The following is a 22,955-nucleotide window of genomic DNA, read 5'->3' as shown; positions in this document are numbered from 1 at the left end:
TTATAAAGAAAAATGACTATTTCGTAGTCCAGTCTTTATGCAAACTCATTACATAGGATGCCCCCACTCACATGTCTCTACACGAATGATTTGTGGATCACATCATTTATATTATCTATACAAAATAGGTTGCATCCTATAGTGTTACCAGGACGAGATACCCAATTTCATCTATATACTTATAGACCATTTAGGCTATATACTATTAACTTGATCCTGTTTGTGTCACTATATAAAGTTAAAGTATTCATATTATAGTCATGGATATGTTTATAGGATTTTCATAATAGAATGCAATATCAACAACTTTATTGAATAATATACTTAATAATATTTTATTGATAAATAGAATGTTTAACACAAAATTTATGAACTGCGAGTTCTAGAAGATTCCCAACACTTTCTACTTTTACCTTTATCAGAATTGAGCTTAGACAAAATATCTATATGTTGCCTATTATAAATGAATTGAGGATCTAACATTCTCGAACTCAGGCCTCTAGCCCAAAGTTAGTAGATCATTGAATAATCAACTAACCTAAAACAAGAATAAGATGGATATCTACGTACTCGACATAAGGAAACACATAATTTACATTTTGAATGACATAAAGATGAGCTTAATCCAACTCATCCTTACTCAGTCTGATAAAAGAAGCAGCTGAAAATGCTCCATCAGTGTTTGAATTCGCTTTCCTTATCGATGAGTTTAGCCCAATAGAATTAACTCTAGATATAAATTCAGAACAAAACTCTATAGTCTCATCGACAATATAATTTTCTCCAACACATCCTTCTGGTCAATTTCTATTTTGTATATAAGTTTTCGACACTTTCATGTATCGTTTGAAAGGATACATCTACCTCAAATAAACATGTCCACAAAACTCAACTTCTCTTATGAGATGCACTACAAAGTGTACCATTATTGTGAAGAATGATGTGGAAAATACTTCTCTAAGAGGCATAGAGTGACAACTATACCCTCTTGCGTACCCTTTAACTGAGATGAATCGATTGCCTTGCAATATATAGCATTAAAGAAGAAGCATAGGTGAGTAATTACAAGTCTTACATGTTTAGGTAAAATATCACGAATAACTACAGGTAATAATTGTTGCATAAAAATGTGATGGTCATGCGACTTAAGTCTGTAAAGATTCAAATTTGTGAGTGACACTAAACTTTGAATGTTCGATAAATAACCTTCAGGTACTTTAATTTCTGATAGTATCTTACAAAAGCTTAATTTCTCAGCTCGTGTTAATGTATAACATGTTGGAGGTAAAAAGATTTTTTATTCTCCCACTTGAAGGGCTAACTCTGATCTAATGTTCAGCTCCACCAAATCTAATTGAGTTTTTATTCCATCCTTCGTTTTATTAGGAATATCAAGCAACGTGCCAATAAGATTTGCACACACATTCTTTTATCACATCTAAAGAATGTCGCACATCAAGTATTCTAACTAAAAAAGAATAGATTTTTTCTTCCAACAAGTTGAAGGGCTATCTCCACTGTTCTTTTCCTTGATAGTTTTCTTACCAAATAAATCCCGATACTTACTCGTTTCTACAAGAATTTGTTCCCCACTCAATGGTTCTAGTGCAAATTCTAATTTTTGTGAACTATTAAAAGCTTTCTTTTGTTTCCTATATGGATGATGATGTGGTAGAAATTTGCGATGTCCGAGATATGTCATATTCTTCCCATTTGGTAAATAAGTGGATGAAGTTTTCTCTCCACAAATTGGACATGCATGATATTCTTTAACCGTACAACCACACAAGTTACCATATACAGTAAAATCATTAATGGTCCATAATAAAATAGCTTTGATCGTGAAACGTTGTTATTCATATGCACTGTAACATTCCACCCCATCTTTCCAAAGTTTTTTCAAATCGTCTATTAACGGAGCTAAATAAACATCTATGTCATTTCCCGATTGTTTAGGACCAGATATTAGTGCAATCAACATAAAAAGATTTGCTTCATACACAACCATAGAGGTAGATTGTACGTCACTAACATCACTGACCAACAACTATATCAACTACCAAGATCTCTGTGTAGATTTACCCCATATGTGGAAAGAGTAAAATGAAGATTTCTAGGTTCTGACCCAAACTATGGCCACAAATTATCTACTTTTTTTTCACGATAGTGCATCTTTGGGATGTTGTAATAAATCAGATGTTTCTTTCTTTTTCTTTTTTTTTTTTTTGGCATGCCACTTCAATAAACTTGAAGTCTCTTTGCTTCGAAACATTCTTTCAAAGAATTGAGGAGAAATATCACATGACTTTTGTTGGGACATTCTTAGCCCTTTTTCCTTAAATTTTTATGAAGCCTCTACCTTGACATACCATAAATGGGGCATACATTTGCAGCAGAGAGTTCTTTTCTAAACAAGCAACAATCGTTGCTACATACATGAATCTTCTCATACTTCATTCAAAGAGTACCCAAAATCTTTTTTGCTTCATAAGTATAAATTGGAATTTCATTAGGACTCGATAATATGTCATGAATTAATTCCAACAACTCAGTGAAACTCTTATCGCTCCATTCAAATTTAGCTTTTAAATTATATAACTTTACCAATGTAGAAATTTTGGTAAAAGTTTTACAATTTGGGTATAATGATTTCTTCACATCGTCTAGTAATTTTTCAAAATTATCGGATTTTTCATTAAAATAGTTGTGTGCAGCCTCAAACATTCCAATTGTGTCCTAAACATCAACATTATCCTCATCAACTTTGTCTCTTTCACTAGTTGATACATTTTCATTGTTTCTTTTAATCAATAATTATTCACCGTGAACAATCCATGTCTGGTAACTTTGATCTATACTATTAAAAAAAATAAGTGATCTCTTATTGTGTTCACATTTAGAGTCTTTGCATTCACACATTTCAAACATGGACAACTCATGACATTCGGTATACTTGAATGTTGTAGACTATTTTTAATAAACATCTCAACCCCTAAACCATATTCAGTTGACGTTCTAATCATTTTCATCCATGAGTTATCCATGATTGTACAATATGCGACTTAATCTACAAAAGAGACAAACAATAACAAGAAAAAATTATGTAACCTTAAGCTTGTAAACTTAACCATAATCAACAATAAGACCTAAAACTTGTTTATATTAACATGACAAACACAAAAGAATACAAATAAAATATTTTCAAGACTAAAATAAACCCACAAAAATGTTCTATAAACACATTAACCACCAAACAAAAAGATGACACAAGATCATCAAACAAGTTCATATTCATGAACTAATTTTCATCTCAACGCTTTAAAATCTTATGAACCATAATCAACAACAATACCTAGATTAGTTTACATTAAATTTTGAGATAAAATCAAAAGAATAACACAAATAAAATATTAAAGACTAAAATATAATTGAAAAAAATGGTTATAATATATACTTGAACCACACCAAGCAAGACTATTAACCAAGTACATATTCTTGAACGAATTTCATTTCATCATTTCATCATTTCAAAATTTCAAGAAACTTAATCATTGGAATAAAAATAAAATGAATGAAATAATACTTGAACCACACCAAGCAAGCTTAATCAACCAAGTAAGACCAAATTAGTTTATATGAAAAAAAATTGGTTTTAATATACAGTTGAACCACACCAAGCAAGACTATCAACCAAGTATATATTCTTAAACTAATTTAATTCCAACATTTCAAAATTTCAAGAAGCCTAATCATTAGAATAGAAATAAAATGAATGAAATAATTTTAAATTATGAACTTGAGAATACATATGAAAATAAAATTTTACCTTTCCAAGTAAACAACACAAACAACCCACAAGCTTGAAAAGATCTAGATCGGAGCTCGAGATTGGAGCAGATCTGATGATCAGACGGCTTACCCAACACGATTGAGCTTGTAACACTGATGATGACAACCCGTGAACGTTTAATTTACACATGATCTGCACGGCCAGATTTGCACGACTGGATCTGCATGCGAACGTTGGAGTTGCATGCGAAACACGATCTTTACACGAATGCCAGAGTCTGGACGTGAACGACACGAAGACAACCCACGAACGTCGGATCTGTACGTGATCTGCATAGCCGCACACGAAACTCGATCTACTTGGTCAGATCTACACTCGAATGCCAGATATGCACACGAACGATATGAAGACAACCCATAAACGCTGGATCTGCATGGCCGCACACGAAACTCGATCTACTTGGTCGAATCTGCACGCGAACGAAACGAAGACAACCCATGAACGTCGGGCGGAGATGATTGGTACGGTCAAGGGGAAAGGAGGATTTGTAAGAGAGAAGTGAGAAAGGAGATAGAAGAAAGGTAGTGAAATAAAATAGAGAGATTTTTTTTATCAAAGTTAAAAAAATAGATGGGATCTTTAATATCAGATTTAAATCGATATTGTAGTCTATCTTTAATGTTGGTTTAAAACCAACATTAAAGATATGTTTTTTTAATCAACATTATACATCTGATTTCATTTTTTCAACCGATATTAAAGCCCAAACTTCTTGTAGTGCACTCTTCAAATCCAACAAATAAACACCAAATTAACCTCCAAATGACACTTTGAATGCACAATATTAAACTCAAAAACGCATTTCAATTATACAAGAAGCTCCAAAACAAACTTTGATCATATAAATAGCCTTCAAATAACACTTTAATCACACAAATATTCTCCAAACACAAAATACACTTAGAATAAACATATTGAAGGCTTACTTGCAATTTCATTGATAGCTTTCGAAAGGTGTTGTCTTATTCCACTTAATCTGGGATCATTCTATGCTTTTACACATGTAATTTATGATTTTTTATGCATCAAGCATATATTGGGTAGAATAGGTGGTGATAAAAATTTGGAAGCATATATGATGCATGTCTTAGGTTATGCGTATGTTCTCATGCGTCGATGGTCATGCATTGGAATGGAAAGTATGTGTTAATCTCGTATGCAATGACCATGCGTTCCTATCACAAGTTTTCTTGCTCTCTCTCTAAGTATAACGAGATCGTAAGTTTCTCGGGTGATTCGAGGTCGAACTCAGGGACTTGTAGCTAAATGTCACGAAGTGATGTGTTTGCGGCTAAGAATAAAAGAATGTTGAGGGTTATGGGCTATGCACTACTCCTACTCCTAACTAACAAATTAAACAGTGGAAATATGACTGTGAGAGATGGAGACACGACAACTGTTAACGCGTAGTAAAATGCATGGAAAAATAGATAAAATGGCAAGGATGTCTTCACCACAACACTAAGCTTGACCGCAAGGGTAACCCCAGCCAATGCAAGCTATGCGATCATGCTATACACACTTGACGAAAACGCATGCGATGTATATATGATAATGTCGAGAGGCCTTATTTTTAAGTCTCTATTCTCGATCACGTGCTCTCACACATAAGCAAGATGACCGCATACCACCATATCTTATTTAAAGGGTGCATACGCTGTATAGTAGCAAACAGAGCTTATTCCTAAGTCCTCATTCTTGCTTATGCGACCCAATCTACTCTTCTGAATCTAGATTTGGTTTTTAGACTACTCTCCCATGTACGCCTAAATGATGAATGAAGCACTCATAAAATAAGGTAATCACATAAAACATGGTTGACGTAAGATTATTTCTATCTCTAGTGAACACTTGCTTACGTTGCTTAATGCGATCAACTACTTACCCTCCCGGACAGTTGGTCGCTACTGATTCTACTCATAGACAAGCATTGCGTCCACTTATAGACAAGCGTTGCTACAACTTCACACTAAGCAAATAAGATTTTCTCACAACACTCGTGCAACACATGCCTTTTGGTGGTTTGCTACATGCTTCATATGCCTATGCCGCATGATTAAGTATGCGATACTCTAGCAGTCTTGCTTAGTGATGCAATGAAAGTAAAGGATGCTAAGTAAATGAAGATGGATATGGAATCGAAGGAAAATATAGAAATGCATTGATCACAAAATGTATTAATCCTTTAAGCCACAATGTAATACAATACAAAGATAGAATAGAAATGGGGGGTCAAATGGAAGCATTATCTTGCTTTCATCAGATGTGTGTCAAGGCTGCCGGTGGTGCTATGGATGAGCGATGGAGTAGTCTCTCTCGAGATCTAGCTCCGGCGGAGGCTCCGGTCGTCACTCGGAATGGTTGAGGGGATGAAGAACTCTCAAGACTTTGGTCTGGATCACAAGGATCTGCCCTAAGGCAGAAACCTGGACGATTTGAAGTTGTGCTCTAAGGCTTATATTTATAAAGCTTGATCGCCGACAGCAATTATGAACCTGCTCTGAATCTGACACTCGCGACGCGATGGTCCTTTTGTGAATCTCTACCACTCGCGGCGTGGTAGGTGAAATGTCAACATCATCTTTTTTATGATCCCATGTATGCGTTCATATTTGCATTCCACCAACCTTGCAATCAACCTTCTATTATAGTTATTATTATGTAGCCATAATCTTCCTGCGATGACCGCATTCGCTCGACAGCCGCAACATCCATATGACTGACATATGCGATCACCGCATGCGTTCGTCTTCGCAATAGCCTGGCTTCCGCGCATGCGATCGATTTCTGTGTTTGCTACAAAAATAAACAATTGAATGCATAATAACGCATAAAAGTGGGTTAACCGAGATTCTTAATGACGATTGACGCAAGCTCGTTTTCTCATGATTCTTTAGTATAATCGCCACATATTCTACTTAACAGCCCTCATAATTCTAAATAAAAGGCTCATAATGGTGTACATTTCTGCCCATCGTCAATAGGCCATTGAAGCAGAAATGAGACTAAAACGAACCAAAACGGTGCTCCAAAAGCATCAACCGAATAAAAGGTGTTGAAATTACGAAAACACCCCTGGTAAGCACAACACAGTGCAACTGCATTGTGCTAAGCGCCATGGAGGAGTAGTAGCAGATCGAGCATAGCACCAATCTACACCACGACATTGCGCTTTTTGTCAAGAGCCCTGCCTTCAATGCAGCACTACGATGCTGCAAAGTTTTGATGCGATATCAGACATGTATGCGCTTCAGCGTCCCAGTGCTAGTCTGCCATATATAAAGTTATTTTGCCAAATTAGATCATTTTTTTTTGTTTGATTTGGTAGCCTCTAGCCCGGTTTCTCTCCTCTTTTATCATTTTCAGTCTGTTTATGCTTGTATTTTTCACTTTCTCATCTAATGGATCGATCTTAGCATATTATGAGTGGCTAAGATAAGTAATTTCTAGCTTAGGAGTAGGATTCAAACTCATTTGGTTGTGAGACTTGTAATTTACGATTGCTGCTTAACTTTTATTGATTTTTTATATAATTGAATTTTTGTGCCTAGAAATTGTATTTGGTTTGATCACCCATTATCTTTTCTTTGCTTTGCTAGAGAAGTATATGTCTATGCATGTTAATCTCATCAGGGCTTAGACTATAGCATGGTTGTGTTTGAATTATAAATTGCTTTGAACAATTCTTTTCCAACAATACATGTTTAATCATTCAACAGCCGAAATCAATTAGTAGGCTATCCAAGTTGCTAGTTGTTTTTGTTAAATCCATAGCTTAATGTGTATTTTAATTAATTAGGTCTCTAACCGACCGGTTAACTGAGGATTTAGACTAATTAAGTTACTAATTAATGCACTATGACATTTAGTTATGGACTTCCAAGTTAACGAACAAAAAATAAGACAAAACACACAATTAATTCTTAGAGTTCGATGAATAACTAAGTGAATCAGTAAAATCAAAATTCCCTAGGCTAGGCCCTTAAATGAATCAAATTCCTATTTAAAATTACATTTTACATTCACGCTTTACAATTAAAACTCTCTCAAATACCCCCATTTGTGACTATTCGAATCCATAAATTAGTTAAAATATCTCAAGATTCCCTGTGAAAATGACTCGTTCCCACTAGCCTACAAGCCTGTGAGAATGGTTAAAAATTTATTTGCTTTGGGTACCGACAGGTCTTGAATATTCATATACAAGAAGCACATAAAAAATGATTTTAGTAATTATTTGAGATTAGTATTTAAAAGTATTTCTTCAATTTCAACTTTGAAGCTTCTTTTGAGTTTGATGTCGAAAGGTATTTCATATTGAAGAACCCAAAAGAAGCTTCTCATGGCAGTAAATAATGAAAGAATGTCATTAATGTTCTCTTGAGTTTTGGCATTTCTCTTTGTCGTCAATATTAAGATACCAAGTCGTGATACTTGAAAGCAAGTAATTAAGTTGGATTAGCTATTTGGGAGAGACGTGTAACATGAATCTAAATGCCTCTTATAATCTTCATTATAGTAAAATATGTAGTTGTAGAAGACCATACTTAGTCCTAAGTTTGGAACAAACGCGAATCTAAATGCCTCTTGTAATCTTCTAGTAAGAACTTCAAATATAATTTAGTTTATTTCACAATTATTTATATTTCTTATACATTTTCAACCACCTTTGTTGTAGTTCTCTAAGTAATATTCTATCTTCACATATTTTATTGCTCACTAACTTTTCTCTCTTTAAATTTCTTTTCTCCATCTCCCTAAAGCTACTCACTAAGAAAATTTATTTCCAACTTTTTCCTCTAAAAAATTCTCCCTAATATTTTATTTCTTTGTATGTTTGTTTCTCTTTTAACATATTTTCCTCTAACTTTTTCTCTAAAAAAATTATCTCACTCTTATTTCTTTGCATATTTGTTTCTCAAACATATTTTGCTAACTTTTATACATACATACATATATATACACACATACATACATATACATAAAAGTGTATGTCTTGTTTTTCAAACAAATTAAGAAACCAAATATCAAAACCAAGCACTCCTAATATATATCAACTACAACCATAGTAATTTATTCATTAAAATACCATATTGATCATAGTTTAGGTTTTATTCTATTTCAGTTCATATACTTTCACATATCTAAATTTAATCAATAGATTTTCAATATGTTGAAGTCATTTTTTATTAAAGTGATTAAATAATAAATGATAATTGTCATGCAAGGAAAAGAGAAAAAATTATGAAGGTCTCCAAAATAGATAGAGCAACTATTTAGATAATTTTTTTTATAATATAACTATAAGCTAATGGTATGGACTGTTTTATTAAGATTTATTGGCCATTCAAACTAAATTTAGACATTTAAAAAAATATAGAAAATAGAATAGAAGAAATTCAGAATAATAGGGTAATGGAAATAGTTGAAAAACTTTAAGTTAATAAACTTAAAGCTATCTATTTATTTTTCATATCAAACTCAAGAGAATATGCACCTGTATCTATTATAAAAGTCGAAATAATTGGCAAATGATTTCTCAAATCTAAACATATCACGTTTTCTTTCTAATGAATAACATGAAATCCCATCTAATTTTGAGCCCTAACTTCTTTCTAACTTATCAAAATAAATAACTAATAACTATACGTCAATTTGTCACAACCCACGTCAAATTAGAAATAACTAAAGTAACAATATTCTATAGGTTTAGTTTAATTAGATATCTTAACTTTTATTGCTTAAAATAGCAAAATAATAAAACACACTAAATAATAGACATGTGGTACCATAACAAAGAAATTTCCCACATAGTGTCATAGTTGTATTTTAACCTAATTTATTTGATATCCTACAATGAAATTGAAAATACGAGTAGATATTAAATATTTTAATTTTTCTTACTTTTAACTTACTATGTTTGGATAGCTTGTGAAAAAAAAATTGTGTTTTTTAAACCAAGTCAAAGTTTCTATAATGATAATTTAAAGTAGGTTTAGTATCAATAAATGTAAAATAGTTTACAAACTTGAATTAATTAAAAATTTATTCATTTTTTATTAATCCATCTCTCAATATTTTATTCAAAAAATAGCTTTTAAATTAGTCCAAGTTTTCCAAAATCATTTTTTTATTCATCAATATTAAAAAGAAAAAAAAATAACTTTCTCATTAAAAAAAAACCACACTCTCATCCTCATAACTCACACAATAATGCAAGTGAAAAGTTTTATTTTATTATATAGAAACAAAATTCAAAAATGACCCACCACTTTGTCCTGTAACCACTTCAACGTGAGTATAGTTGTAAGAAGGTAAAGAACATATGATTGTCCGTTCAAATATATCTCCATCGTAACATAGGTGAGTTCTATACCAATGGTCTATGTCACATCTATACAAATGAAATCATATATCACTTCTTCATCATGTAACTACTTTTAATTCATTGTTACACGTGTAACTACTTCAACTCGAGTAGGTCTCTCCCTCCGTCTCCCTATTTCTCTTCCCACTCTGATCCCAATAAAGAGAATGGTGGTTGGAAAACCCCTAAGGAGGGATGTTGGAAGTTGAATGTTGATGCGGCATAGTCGGATTCTTTGCAACGTGGTGGTTTAGGTTGGATTGTGTGTGATTACCTTAGAACTCTTATTTTAGGTGGGTTCAAGCACATCAATCATAATTGGGGGATCAAGGTGCTTGAGACGAAAGCAATGGTGGAAGGTTTGATCGACGTCTACAGGCTTTGGAAGGGGCAAAATCCCCCAGTGGTGGTCCAACCAGATTCTTTTGAGGTGGTTAGATTATTGAACTGGACCCTGATTTGTTGGAAGTTGATATTTTTGTGAGGGAGGCCCTTGGGCTTACAACGTCTAACGATATTTGTAATTTTTGTAAGGTTCCTCCTCTTTTGATTCCTCTTTGGTTAGGAAAGACACCTTGCCATCATCTGTTCATTCCATCTTTGAAGGGGTGTGATTGGTTTGGGGTTAGTTTGTATTGTTTGTAAAAAAAAATTAAAGAGACCAAAGTGATTATTTCTTTTAAGTATGCGAACTAAAATAGATACTTTGAAAATACAAATATTAAAATGAACAAGTTGACATTTAAAACTATAAAGACTAACATTAATAGGGTAAATATCAATTTATACTCCACTGATACAATTATTAGTTTGTAGTTTAAATTGAAAATCCAAAGTTAAAATTTATACCATTGTTAGTTTATAATTTAGATTGATACGACACTCGAAGTTGAAGGATATAAATTGATATTTATCCAAATTAATATTTAAAAAATACGGAGTCCAAAACAGTATTTGAACTTTTAATACTACTACTAAGGGTTTTTTTCCCTTTCTTTTTAAGTCATACACTTAAGTTAACGTGTTAATGGTCACACAAAGATTAAACCAAATAATATTTAGGAAAAAATGGAGTATAATTTTTTTTTTTCTAATACTACCTCTATTTATTTCTTGTCAGCATGCTTTTTTAAAAAAGTATTAGAGCCTTATAAAAAGAAAAGAAAAGAAAAAATATGGAGTCGACTAACCTTAACAAACATATATGAAAACAAATTTCTAATGTGAACTAAAACTTAAAATGTTATTATGGACGAAAATATCGAAGTTCAGTTTGATGGAAATTTGAATGGATGTTTTTTTTTAGAAGAATTTCAAAACAAAAAAATTGAATAAATTATTTGAAAGGAAAATATTTTTTGGTCCCTAGGTTTTTTATTCTAATTTCTATTTGACCTATAAATTTCAAACATTACACATTTACTCTTTAAGAGTTTTGATTTTGATTTTAATTTAGTCCATAAATTTCAAAATGCTATAATTTTACAATTGAAGTTTGAGTTTTATTTCAATTTGATCATCTGGGTTTCAAGATGTACACTTTTAACCTCGATTTTTCACTAAATATTCACTTTACGATATTAGTTTAAAAGAATCAAGAAAATTATAATTATTTAAGTTATAATGTAGTTTTATCACTATGAAATTAATCTTAAGTTTTAATTCATAATTATTTTAAATTAATTGATAGACATTAACGCAAAAGATTAAAGTGAGTACACTAATGATAAAATTCGAGCTAAAATTATAAATCTTGAAACTTAGAGGCTAAATTAAAACAAAATTCAAAATTTAAGAACTAAAAGTGTGATTTTTGAAACATAAAAGACCAAATTGAAATCAAACTTAAAATTTAAGAACTAAAAGTGTAACATTTTGAAACTTATGATCTAAATAGAAACTAGAACCAAAGCTCATATACAAAAAAATGTATTTTCTTGATTAATTGCTTAAAAGACCAATTTGAAAGGTTGAAAATGGTAAATGACCCAGTTTTTGAAAAAATGTCAAATGTCCATTTGTTGATGTCATGATCATGTGAAATTACATTATTATCATTTTTTCCTTTTATTTTTTCTCCGGCGCGAGAAATTTTCCTCTGTACGTTGTCTTTTTCTCCTCTGTACGTCTTCTTATTCTTCTCCGGCACGATGAATCCACGCGAATAGCTCCAATGCGACCAACTCCAACGAGCAAGAGACAAAAAAGAGAGGAGTGATTTTGTGTATGAGGAAATGAAGAGAGAGCAAGAGGAGCTAGAACGATAGATATAGTGATTTGTGATTGAAACAAAAAGAAGCTAGAGCAAGAGACATGACGATTTGTGAGCGAAAAAAGAATAGTGAGCGAGACTATTTTTTTACGTGCACGCGAGTATATTTTGGTAATTTCACCCGAATTTGACGTCAGCAAAGAGTCCAGTTCACATTTATCGTCTGATTTTTGGGTCATCCATCCTGGGACCTTTTAAATTAACAAATAAACATTTTTATGATAAATGATTTAAAATGTTTATTATATATATTAATATTTACTATAAAATTCACCTCCATGTGGACGTTGATGTCGAAATCATATAAATATAAAAAATATTACACGTGGACGAAAATTTAATAGCACGAGCATCATATTAAGTTTTCATCGACATGTTGATATTTCCACATTTTTCATGGGTCTGACGTTGATATAAGAGATAAATCGTATTTTCATCGTAAGTAGACAAATCTATGAGACATAAAAAAACAAACAACAAAATGTCACTAATGTAAATATAATATAAGTAATAGACATGTTAATTTGTTTAAAAATTATAAAAGGTTTATCTACTAACTTTAAGTTTATTTTTATTTTTTTAATTTTAATAATTGAAAATTATCCATTAAAATTAAGACCTACATATTTTAAACGAGTATTAGATAAGAGTACTAATAAATGGATACTCTTCACACGTTGACTTTCAATATCCACATTGAAACACGTCAAACACTCAATGGGTGAAAGAAAAGACCGAACTCAAACCGGGCCGAAATCGGACCGAACCGGAAACCGGAATGGAAAAACCCTTCTTCCTTCTTTCTCAATAAAACGGATGTTTCAGTTCTTCCCTCCCTTTGGGATTCATTTGGAGGCGCCACAAACCCTCTCTTCTATCTTTATCATTCTCTCTCGTCTTCTTCAATTCCAGCCCAAAAACCTCCAATAATCCTCCATCCATGGCGGCCGATCCCACTCAGCTTCATCAACTCTCCTTGCTTCTGGGTTCCGATCGCACCCACTTCGAAACCCTAATTTCCCATCTCATGTCCTCTTCTAATGACCAACGTTCACAGGCTGAATCCCTTTTCAACCTCTGCAAACAAGCCCACCCAGATGCTCTTGCTCTCAAACTCGCTGATCTTCTCCATCCATCTGCTCATCCTGAGGCTCGTACCATGTCTGCCATTCTCCTCCGCCGTCAACTCATTCGTGATGATTCTTATCTCTGGCCTCGTCTTACTCCTTCTACTCAATCTACTCTTAAATCTGTTTTGCTTTCCTCTCTTCAAACTGAGGAATCTAAATCTATTTCCAAGAAGTTGTGTGATACTATTGCTGAACTTGCTTCTGGGATTTTGCCCGATGGGGGTTGGAATGAATTGATGCCGTTTATTTTTCAGTGTGTTACTTCTGATAGTTCTAAGTTGCAGGAGTCTGCTTTGTTGATTTTTGCTCAATTGGCTCAGTATATTGGTGAAACCCTAGTTCCGCATTTGGATACGCTTCACTCTGTGTTTTCTCAGTGTTTGGGTTCGTCTAAGACTGGGGATGTGAGGATTGCGGCTTTGGGTGCTGCGATTAATTTTATTCAATGTTTGTCTAGTGCTTCTGATAGGGATAGGTTTCAGAATCTATTGCCCTTGATGATGCAGACATTGACCGAGGCTTTGAATTCTGGTCAAGAAGCTACTGCAAAAGATGCGCTTGAGTTATTGATTGAATTGGCTGGGACCGAGCCGAGATTCTTGAGGAGGCAGTTGGTTGATGTGGTTGGTTCTATGTTGCAGATTGCTGAGGCGGATTCACTAGAAGAATCTACTAGACATTTAGCCATTGAGTTTGTTATAACGCTTGCTGAGGCTCGAGAGCGAGCTCCTGGGATGATGAGGAAGTTGCCACAGTTTATAAGTAGGTTGTTTGGAATACTTATGAACATGTTGTTGGATATCGAGGACGATCCTGCTTGGCATACTGCAGATACTGAGGATGAGGATGCGGGTGAGAGTGACAATTATGGATTTGGCCAAGAGTGTTTGGATAGACTTTCTATTTCATTGGGTGGCAACTCTATTGTGCCTGTTGCCTCCGAGATGTTTCCAGCTTTCTTGGCTGCTCCTGAATGGCAAAAGCATCATGCAGCACTTATTGCACTCTCACAAATTGCAGAGGGTTGCTCGAAGGTGTTAGCCTTGGCTTTGAATTTGCATCTTTTCCTTTGCTCTTCGTTGCTTTACTTTTTGAAAGGTCTAAAGTTTTCAAATAATGGAGTCTTTACAGCGTGCTCTCACTTTTCATACTAGCTTTACTTCATTGTTTTATGCTAAAGGTATCGTAGTGTTATTGGATAGATAAAGTTGCAGATACTAAATTCAATTTCAAACTTATGAATACTATATGTATTATATATGTATTATTATTATATTTCATCATCTGGGTTATTATTATTTGTTGGTGGTTCCTTTCAGTCTTACAATCTTAGGGCTTTGTTTGTTTCTTCTAGATGCCTTGATTTGTCATTCTTACGACATATTTCTCTCTATTTTTGCAGGTAATGATAAAGAATCTCGAGCAAGTACTCTCTATGGTTTTGAATTCATTCCAACATCCGCATCCACGTGTACGATGGGCAGCCATTAATGCGATTGGCCAGTTGTCTACTGATCTAGGCCCAGATTTGCAGGCTCAATATCACCATCTTGTTGTGCCTGCTTTAGCTGGAGCTATGGATGATTTTCAAAATCCACGAGTACAGGTTTGTATACCCTTTCTCTTATGATAGGAATTGGTGTAGCCAGTTAATCCTCTTTACAAATATTTCATGTTCACATGTTCTATGTGGTCAGATAATTTATCTAATTTTTTCTCTACTGTTTATCCCTCCAGAAGCTTATGTGCTGAAACTTGTCACCACTTTGTGATGATTTACATTCCCATTTTTCTATGTAATCGACTAGGAAGTAAAAAATTCTTAATGAGATTAAGGGGTGGATATCCGCTAGGTTATGATCTTATGGCTGATTTCCGTTATTTGAATAACCAGTCACTCAGTGGAGTTTTGCTTGCTTGTTTCTTTTGAAAACTGCGCACAGTATGTTACTTTTCTGAGGTAATATTGCTCTATTCATCTCTCTTTAATCTTACAGGCACATGCTGCTTCAGCAGTTCTCAATTTCAGTGAAAATTGCACCCCAGATATTTTAACGCCTTACTTGGATGGAATTGTGAGCAAACTCCTTGTACTACTGCAGGTATTCTACAATCTTAGTGAGCTTACCTTCAGTTTATAAGATCAGCATTTCACTACATGTTGGCAGTTAGATAAATCATTTGAATGAAATTCACTTTTCCTTGCTTTTGATAAATGTTATTTGTTTGTTTGAGGTATAATGGTGATGCATCTCAAGACCTATCTTTAACAGAATTTATTTTTAATATGTTACTCTTTTTGTTGCAAATATGGTGTGATTTTTGTATTTTAACTGTTTTTGTTGCAAGTATGTTGTGATTTTTGTATTTTGCATTCTTTTTGTTAATTCACTATATCGTCTGTCTGCATTCCAGAATGGAAAGCAGATGGTGCAGGAGGGTGCTTTGACAGCTCTTGCATCTGTTGCTGATTCATCTCAGGTTTTTTACTCTTTAATCTTATTCAATTATTTTTATTGCTCTTTTGTTGTGGATGTGTCAAACCTTTTCTTTTGCATGGACAGGAACACTTCCAGAAGTATTATGATGCTGTAATGCCTTACTTAAAAGCTATTCTTGTAAATGCAAGTGACAAATCCAATCGTATGCTTCGAGCCAAATCCATGGAGTGTATCAGTTTGGTTGGCATGGCTGTTGGAAAAGACAAGTTTAAGGATGATGCCAAGCAGGTTATTTTCGATAATGTTTATCCATTGTTTGCTTACTCTATTTGAACTCATATTATCTTCAGATAATATTGTTATTGTGTCTTTTAAATTAAATAATTGTTTCAATCAATCTTACTGCGTACTCTAGTAGTCGCCAATCTTTGGTGGCCATAGTGGACTGAAATCTTTTATTATCCGTCTTTTTGAAGGTTATGGATGTTTTGTTGTCACTACAAGGATCTCCAATGGAAGCAGATGATCCCACAACCAGCTACATGTTACAAGTATGTTTTGAGCATCTTTAACTCATATATTTTTGTATGGATTTGGTTTATTTTTATTGGTCCAAAAAGAAGAAAAATAATTGCTTATTTCTTTTGCAGGCATGGGCAAGACTCTGCAAATGCCTTGGACAGGATTTTCTTCCTTATATGAGTGTTGTGATGCCACCTTTGCTTCAATCTGCTCAACTTAAACCTGATGTCACAATCACATCTGCTGATTCAGATGCTGATATTGATGATGATGATGATAGGTTTGGCTTTTAAATCTTGTTCAAGTCTTAATTGGAATGAAAACAATCTAAACTGGATAGGTTCAGTTCCTTTTTCTCATATGTATATTATTTTTTTAAAAAAAACTTGAATACCTCCAAAGACATTTTGTTAGAATATTTGTTATTTATCTAATGACAACTAACTAGCATGTTTAATTTATTGTCATCTTCTGTGCTACTTTTCTGTTGGGTGTATAACATTTTCCACCAGTTTTCAGTTCGTTCTATGATCTCTCTTTTTTTATTATTTTTTAAATATTTATTTCTTCTATAATTTTTTTAAAAGTAAATTTAAAATTTGTTGTCTTTATTTTATTGCAGCATTGAAACAATAACTCTAGGTGACAAAAGGATTGGCATCAAGACTAGTGTTTTGGAGGAAAAAGCCACTGCTTGCAACATGCTGTGTTGTTATGCCGATGAGTTAAAAGAAGGATTTTTTGTCTGGATTGATCAGGTTGATTTAGTGAATTCCATTTGTTGATCTTCTAATGTGGGCTTTTGTTTACTGCTGTACTAATGCTTCTTCTATTACTTAGGTTGCTCCTACTTTAGTTCCACTCCTTAAATTTTATTTCCATGAAGAAGTTAGGAGGGCTGCTGTGTCAGGTAGTTAGCTTGTTCTTTTTCTTCTGTATGCTTTGTTCTGCTTTAAAATCATTGCAAGAGCTCATTTAAATTACCTTTTTACACTTGTTGCCTATTATCTAAACAGCCATGCCGGAGCTCCTGCGTTCAGCAAAATTGGCTGTTGAGAAAGGGCAATCTCAAGGTCGTGATGAATCCTATGTAAAGCAGTTATCAGATTATATTGTACCAGCTTTGGTGGAGGCATTACACAAGGTTAATTTACGAAAATTATATTTTGTCCAGCAGTGATAGATCTTTATACTTCCATATTGAATCCACCTTTTGTTATTAATGATCTTATGTATTTGAGAGTATTGAATGCTAAGTTATGACGTTTCATTGATCTAAATGGTTTACAGGAGCCCGAGGTGGAGATATGTGCCAGTATGTTGGATGCATTGAATGAGTGTGTACAGGTCGGTATGATGAAATTAAAATTTAAGGAACTCCTATATGAGTCATTGAGTCCGAAAAGCAAACTTAGTTCAGAATCCTTTTAGGGTCATAGCCACCCCACACGTATGTGATGCTTCTCTCCAATATGATTTCAAGGCTTGTGGGATATTAAAAGAGATAGTAGTGTTCTATTTTCCAAATTTTCTCTGGGCAGGAAAATCCTAATTGGTATCATAAGAGAATTCAATTTAATTGCTGTACAGTTTTTCTATCTTCTTTCTTTCATTCATTCGAGACTTGAGTTGTTTCTTTCTTCTTCAAATACATTCTTGAACTATATGTTACTTTTCATTATATTAGATCTCCGGACCACTTCTTGATGAAAGCCAAGTAAGGTGCATTGTCGATGAGATTAAACATGTCATAACTGCTAGTTCCTCGAGAAAGCATGAAAGAATGGAGAGGGCAAAAGCAGAGGATTTTGATGCAGATGAGAGAGAATTGCTTGATGAAGAAAATGAGCAAGAGGAAGAAGTTTTTGATCAGGTAAGTTATTGTAATAGATATGCTATCTTATGCTGTTTCGTAGTAGTTTTTTCAGGTCTATTTGAAGATTACTTTGAGAATAAGGTTGTATGCCTTACTTTTGTATTTTGATCAGGTTGGTGATTGTTTGGGAACTTTGATCAAGACTTTCAAGGCCTCGTTCTTGCCTATGTTTGATGAACTGTCATCATATTTGACACCTATGTGGGTAAGTTTTTTGAAAACTTTTCTCTGTAACGCTTAGTAACTTTGATCTTAAAAAATAGCCACTGTTTGAATCTACACGAGCTTTTCATTTTTTACAAAGTTTGCTCAAACACCTGTGTTTCTCTATTGTACAAAGATGTGAAGTTGTGCGCAAAGTTGCCAATCACTTCACTTGAGTGGAAATGAAATATAATTTGTTTTAAGTTGATGATTCCAAAATCTGCACCTTTGGTTTACATTAGGTGAGGGTTCTCGGATTTATTCTACCAACTTATTCATTCGCTTTTATGTTCAATGTTTATAACTAGACATCCAAAGTGCTCGTTGTACACTTTTGATCCCCAGCTTATATCTATGGGGCTGTGAAACTAGCCTATTTGAAATGTATCTGAAAGTACATCCATAATGGTCAAGATCTTTGGTGTGCAGGGTAAGGATAGAACAGCAGAGGAGAGGAGGATAGCAATATGTATTTTTGATGATGTTGTGGAACATTGCCGTGAAGCAGCCCTCAGGTAATGATTTCATTGTAATTTGCTGCCCTCTATGAACATTTTTTGTTGATTTTCTTATTGTGAATCAGGTACTATGATACCTACCTTCCTTTCTTGTTGGAGGCTTGCAATGATGAGAATCCTGATGTCCGTCAGGTTTGTTCTTGCCCTTGAATCATGAATGGTTGTAAATAATTTTTTTTTAGTAAGTGACGAGCTTTATCCAAATCAACCATTACTCTATTTGCAGGCGGCTGTTTATGGTATTGGTGTTTGTGCTGAGTTTGGTGGATCTGTATTCAAACCACTTGTTCAAGGTTGGCTTCGTTTGAATCTTCATTTTTGAGTTGTTGAGTTCCCTCTATTATAAATGGTGGATGAATTTGTTATCTTCTTTTTTTTTTTGTGCAGAGGCCCTTTCGAGGTTGGATGTGGTGATACGGCACCCAAATGCCCAACATTCTGAAAACGTAATGGCATATGACAATGCTGTTTCAGCTCTTGGAAAGATATGCCAGTTCCACAGAGACAGTATAAATGCACCTCAGGTTTGTGTCTCTGTGTCTTCTCATGTATTCTCATGTGTCGATGCTGGCAGCATTTCTTTCCTAGTTTTTAAATTAGATTCATATGTATTCATTTTGAATGAATTTGCTCTTTCTTTTCCTATTGCAATAGATTTTATGGTGTTTTTGAGAGTAGATTGTTCATTCACTTCTCTGATATATGCAAAAGCATCATAATCTAATTGTTAGGGCTGTAACGTAGGCTATGAAAGAAAACATTTATAGTTACCCTGTTCTCTGCAAAGCTGCCCAATGAATTGATTTCCTGACTGAAAGATCTCAAAATTAGGAGTTTAATTGAGTTCTCATTTGTCGCAAAACATGGTTTAAGTTCGAAACTCTTCCATTTATTGCATCAATGGATTCTGTTCACAACCACATCACTTTTATGGTGTGTACAACAAGTAGGCATATGCTTATTTCTGTGTCTTATATGCTTCTATAACTATTTTCTTTGGCAGTTGGTTCCTGCTTGGCTAGGCTGTTTGCCTATCAAGGGTGATTTAATTGAGGCAAAGCTAGTGCACGATCAGCTCTGTTCAATGGTTGAAAGGTTGGGATTTCGATCCCACAAGACATCTTACTCAATTTTATTTGCCTAATTCATTGTTTAGTCATGTTTTTTCTGCATTTAATTAACAGGTCCGATAAAGAACTCTTAGGTCCCAACAATCAATATCTTCCCAAAATTGTTTCCATTTTTGCTGAGGTATGGTATAACTTTAAAATATGGCGACTGCAATTGTTAGTACTTTGTGGTATTAAGGGATCTTGGGAACTTTAGCAATAATGGTATTCATATGCTTGGTTTCTCAATTTATTGGGGCATTGTTGATTTAGGTTCTATGTGCGGGTAAGGATCTTGCGACAGAACAAACTGCCAGTAGAATGGTAAACCTTTTGAGGCAGCTTCAGCAAACTCTACCACCTTCCACACTGGCATCGACCTGGTCGTCTTTGCAACCGCAACAGCAGCTTGCACTTCAATCAATCCTCTCATCTTAGCGTAATTGGAATTGGCAAGAAAGGTCATTCTTTGTTCCAGATTGTGTCAGATCCTGAGTTGGTTACATCTTGATTGGGTTGGCTGTGTGTTTTCTGGTATTTTTCGAAGCATTGTAGCCCGATAATGTCATCCCTTTTGCATTGCAAAGCACAGCAGTCATCCCTTGAAGAAAGCTGCTGCTGCTGCAGCATTGGCGTCGCGTGTTTTTGTCATCCTGTCTCATAATGTATTATTTATTTTTTTACGCGCTTGTTTAAAGCATCGATTTTGCATGGTCCAAAAGGCAAGGAGAAAGAGTTGTTACAGTTTGTGTGTATAGTACAAAATTATTGGTGAACCAGAGTCCCTACCCCCCAGAAAAAGAGTGAAGCAAGCAAAAAATAATGTCCGAGTTGGTTATTATTATTTTTGAGGCTTTGAAGTTTTGGAAAAGTGAGGTCAAAGCGTGTCATTGAAACAGAGAATTGTTAAGTTTTGGTTTTTGGTTCTTTACATTTTCCCGAGTACTTTCAACAGCTGTTGGCAGTTTTGCTGTCTTATGGTGAAAATTATAATTTGATGAAAGGGTGAGGAATGGTTTTTTTTTTCCTCTCTCGACGTTTTGATGAAGTTATAATCAAGACAATTACATTGATCCATCATCACCTTAGATGTTTTTGTCGGATGGTCGATATGAGATTAAGATTCTTGATTTTTAAAGGGGTGTTCTAGTGTTCTAGAGAAATCCATCACTTTAAGGTTCTAATCTGGTTAATAGCTAAACAATTAGGTTGTTTTTGTTGTGAATGAGGTTTTAACTAGTTTAGGGGTGTGAGACGGTGAGTTGAGATAAGATATTTGAAATAGTTTGTGGAGTTCATATATTTGGAGTTTATGTCGGTAGTTTTTTTAACTCTAAATAATATGTTTTTATGATTACTATTTTTGTTTTGAAAATTTTTTATTCAATAATTCTATCCATCTTTATTTGAATAAGATATAGATTGCAATCTTTTCTTTTAATTTTTAAAATTTTTCTTTCTTTTTTGGGCAATGAACATTTTCTGTAGAAATATAGTTAAATAAGATGAGAAATTAAAGCGAAATCAAAATTTTTTATTCTAGCTAATTTTTCTCTCTCGATTTCATTATCTTCTTTTTCTTCTTCTTCCTATTGTTGCTCTATATTTTTATATGATTTTTTTAATTAAATCTCTCCATCATCGTAACGGCCAATGAAGTGTTACCACATTTCTTCATCACCAGAGAACAAATCTATATTTTTCATTAAATCTTGCTGAAAAATGTTTCAGGATTTTTTTTTCATTTTATGGTTTTTTTTATTATATGTTATATACTTTTCAACTACATATATATTTTTCGTCTAAATATTCTTAATACCCATTTGATATATGAATTCATTACATATAAATACTGCACTCAATGCAGACAAAATATATTTTTTATATAATCAACAACTCTATAACATACTTTAAAAGTCGTCTTATAGTAGTTGGAAGTGGTTGTCGAAGTTGATGATTTTTGCTGGAGTTTGTAGTCGGAAGTGGTTGTCGGAGTTCGAAGTTAGTCACATGAAGGTGTATTAAAATTGGTTGTTGAAGTTTGTCATCAGAGGTGGTTTCCGAATCCCGAAGTTGGTCGAGTGAAAATGGTCGTCGAAGTTGATTTTCGCTGGAGATTGTAGTTGGAGGTGACTGTCATAGCCCGAGCATGAAGGTGATATTAGAGTTGGTTGTCGGAGTTTGTCGTCGAAGGTAGTTGTAAAAGCCTCGAGTTGATCGTCGGAGTTGTGTTGGTCAAAGGTGATCGTCGAAGGTGATTTTCATTGGAGTTTGTAGTTGGAGGTGGTTGTTGGAGCCTATGAAAGTGGTTGTTGGAGTTGGTTATTAGAGTTTGTTGTCGGAGCCAATTGGTCGTCGGAGTTGGTAGTGCGAAGGTGGTTGTCAAATGCTAGAATTGGGTTTTAGAGTTGGTCGTGTGAAGTTATCGGAGCTCGGAGTTGGTCAACAGAGCTGTCATCGGAGGTGGTTATCGGAGTTTGGATTTTGTCGCCAGAATTGTCATCAGAGGTGGTCGTCGGAGTTCTCATCGGAGGTGGTTATAGGAGCTCGGAGTTAGTTCTCAGAGTGTGACAGTGGCTGATGAGTAGAGCCACTGAAAACATGAGAAGAAGAGAGAGTTGAGGTGAGTTGGTAAAATATACCAACTCACCTCCACCGACATTTAA

At 34.1% G+C, this 22,955-nt stretch overlaps 1 protein-coding gene across 1 annotated transcript; it reads left to right on the top strand.

Moving 5' to 3' along the window:
* The first annotated feature begins 13,429 nt into the window (after positions 1-13,429).
* On the top strand, positions 13,430-21,313 carry LOC120073115 (importin-5-like). Its single transcript, XM_039025739.1, has 20 exons — positions 13,430-14,653; positions 15,022-15,225; positions 15,617-15,721; positions 16,035-16,100; positions 16,184-16,348; positions 16,537-16,611; positions 16,711-16,862; positions 17,205-17,340; positions 17,423-17,492; positions 17,599-17,726; positions 17,873-17,929; positions 18,270-18,455; positions 18,571-18,663; positions 19,092-19,177; positions 19,246-19,312; positions 19,407-19,473; positions 19,568-19,704; positions 20,184-20,275; positions 20,365-20,431; positions 20,563-21,313. The coding sequence occupies exons 1-20, from the start codon at positions 13,430-13,432 to the stop codon at positions 20,725-20,727; spliced, it is 3,342 nt and encodes a 1,113-aa protein (XP_038881667.1). The 3' UTR covers positions 20,728-21,313.
* Positions 21,314-22,955: the final 1,642 nt, after the last annotated feature.

Source organism: Benincasa hispida, chromosome 3 (assembly GCF_009727055.1).
Source record: "Benincasa hispida cultivar B227 chromosome 3, ASM972705v1, whole genome shotgun sequence".
NCBI lineage: Eukaryota > Viridiplantae > Streptophyta > Magnoliopsida > Cucurbitales > Cucurbitaceae > Benincasa > Benincasa hispida.
This window is presented reverse-complemented; position numbering and strand designations above follow the sequence as displayed.

Coding starts and splice junctions, on each gene's coding strand:
- LOC120073115 (XM_039025739.1), top strand. CDS start 13,430: ATGGCGGCCGATCCCACTCAGCTTCATCAACTCTCCTTGCTTCTGGGT. Junction 17,341..17,422: donor TTTTTGTCTGGATTGATCAG/GTTGATTTAGTG, acceptor TCTATTACTTAG/GTTGCTCCTACTTTAGTTCC. Junction 20,432..20,562: donor TTGTTTCCATTTTTGCTGAG/GTATGGTATAAC, acceptor TTGTTGATTTAG/GTTCTATGTGCGGGTAAGGA.